The 2,038-nt window shown below is 49.2% G+C and overlaps 1 protein-coding gene across 1 annotated transcript; it reads left to right on the top strand.

Annotated features, from left to right (window-relative positions):
• The first annotated feature begins 237 nt into the window (after positions 1-237).
• Positions 238-1,374, top strand: LOC135107439 (axoneme-associated protein mst101(2)-like). Its single transcript, XM_064017307.1, has one exon. It carries the CDS (start codon positions 238-240, stop codon positions 1,372-1,374), a length of 1,137 nt encoding a protein of 378 aa, XP_063873377.1.
• Positions 1,375-2,038: the final 664 nt, after the last annotated feature.

The following is a 2,038-nucleotide window of genomic DNA, read 5'->3' on the forward strand; positions in this document are numbered from 1 at the left end:
AGAGAATAGGTGTACAAATAACAGCTTAAGTAGGGGAGTAATGAAAGAAAGCGGAAAACACTTAGCATGTAGTGTAGTGGGGATGCAGCATCCCATCACGCCTTTGCCTGTATCTTGAGTCACAGGCAGCTTGGAGTTGAACGCTGTCTACAATTTGCAAAGAGTGATAATTAGATTTTCAATATTTCTGGGTGGCACGTAACACAGGGTGTTGATTCTGGTAAGGTTCTAGTAACCATGGCTTCCAACAAGGATAGCGAGATGGCGGAGAAAAAGCGCACCAAGGTCGGCTGTTTTTCTTTCCTGCGATCGCTGCTGCGACTATTCAGAAAGAAGAAGAATACCAAGAAAGCTACCGCTGAAGAAGAGACAGCAACTATGCCTGTGCCCGAGACTGCAGCCGAGGAACGCTGCGAGGCGAACGTGAACACTGAGGACCTGGCGACGCACAGTCACCAGGAGCCCATGATGCCCCCACCGGGCGAGGCCCTCGACCTGTCTGAGTTCCTAGAGGAAGACTTCGAGTCTTCCGAGGAGGCTTCTTGTCCCGCACTGCGCCACCCCCTGACTCGCCTCTCACTCGCGGAGGACAAGTCTGGCCACGCGCTTCAGCAGGCCACGGCCTCGCCGAGGACGTGGGCCACCGTGGTGAAGGAAGCAAGGCCCGCGGGTTTGACATGGGCCGTCGGGTTTGACATGCCAGTGCCTCTGAGGTATGAAGAGGTGGTCTGCCCAGACGAGGAAGAGCAAAGTGAAAATGAGTCTGCTAAAGAGGATGTGCAGAACGAAGAGAAGCCTGGAAGAGAGAGCGCTCTTGAGGAAGAATGGGAGATTGTGAAGGGAAAGAGACATTGCAGGGCGACTGCCTCCAGCGACTGTACCTCCTCTAAGGCCAGGAGACGCCAGAGGGAGCAGCAGGTGCTGGAAGCGATAAGGATGAACAAGGATCTGTTCTGGAAAGGCTGTGATGACGAGCACTCTTGCCCTGAGCCTCGGCGGAAGAAGACCAAGTCGGGAAAGAAGGGAAAGGAGGCAGAGAAGGAGGCCCCATCACCAGAGAAGCAGCCTGAGCCTCAACAGGTGAAGGGAAAGAGGAAGCACCGCAAGAGACGAGCCGAACAGCACCGCCAGGCTCAGGAGCGGCAGTGTGAGTCTGAGCAGCAGTGTAGAGGCACAAGAAAGGAGCGAAAAGAGACCAGGAGGAAGGACCGCGAGGCTGAGAAGGGCCGCGAGGCAGAGCAGCAGGGGCGGTGCCACCGGCATTGTGAATCTGAGCAGCAGTGTCTGGCTAGCACCAGGAAGGAGCGGCGAGAGGCCCGGAGAAAGCGCTGTGAGGCAGACGCGGCGGGGGCGTGTGTGACAGGCAGGCCTTGAGGAAGGGCCTAGCGAGAGCCGGACCCTCGCTGTGTTGCCTAAGTAAAAAAAAAAAAAAAAAGAAAAAAAAAGTGATTTGTGTAAGGTTCAAGAATTATTTGTTATGTAAAAAAAAGGAAAAAAAAAATGCATGTAAGTTAGGGAATAATATTAAGGCACAATGTTATATGTCACGTTTTGTGTTATATTCAAGAATTATTTGTTATGTAGAAAAGGAAAAAAAAAAAATACATGTAAGTTAGGGAATAATATTAAGGCACAATGTTATGTGTCATGTTTTGTGTTAGGTTTAAGAACGATTTGGCGTGTCTTGTGCTTCGAATGTTAGGTTCAAGAATGACTTGTTATATGTTGTGTTTTGAATGTTAGTTTTCAAGAAAGACTTGTTATGTGTCTTGTTGTGTTAGGTTCAAGAATGACTTGTTATGTGTTGTGTTTTGTGTTAGATGTAACAGTTACTTAACACGTCTTATGTGTCATGTTTCGTGTTAGGTTTAATCTGTGGCGTAGTTTGAGCGATTTCAATTACCTTGCTCCCTTCGGCTTCGTTATCAAACAGGATAAAGCATAATTCCTTTGGCAACTTAGGAGGTTGTGGCAATATGATATTTCTTGGCGTCGTCCCAAAACAGAGCAAAGTATTATTCGGTCCTCCAGACATCCT

This window comes from Scylla paramamosain, chromosome 2 (genome assembly GCF_035594125.1).
Source record: "Scylla paramamosain isolate STU-SP2022 chromosome 2, ASM3559412v1, whole genome shotgun sequence".
Taxonomy (NCBI): Eukaryota; Metazoa; Arthropoda; class Malacostraca; order Decapoda; family Portunidae; genus Scylla; species Scylla paramamosain.

What these genes read in the sequence shown, in the direction of transcription:
- LOC135107439 (XM_064017307.1), top strand. Translation starts at nt 238, where the DNA reads ATGGCTTCCAACAAGGATAGCGAGATGGCGGAGAAAAAGCGCACCAAG.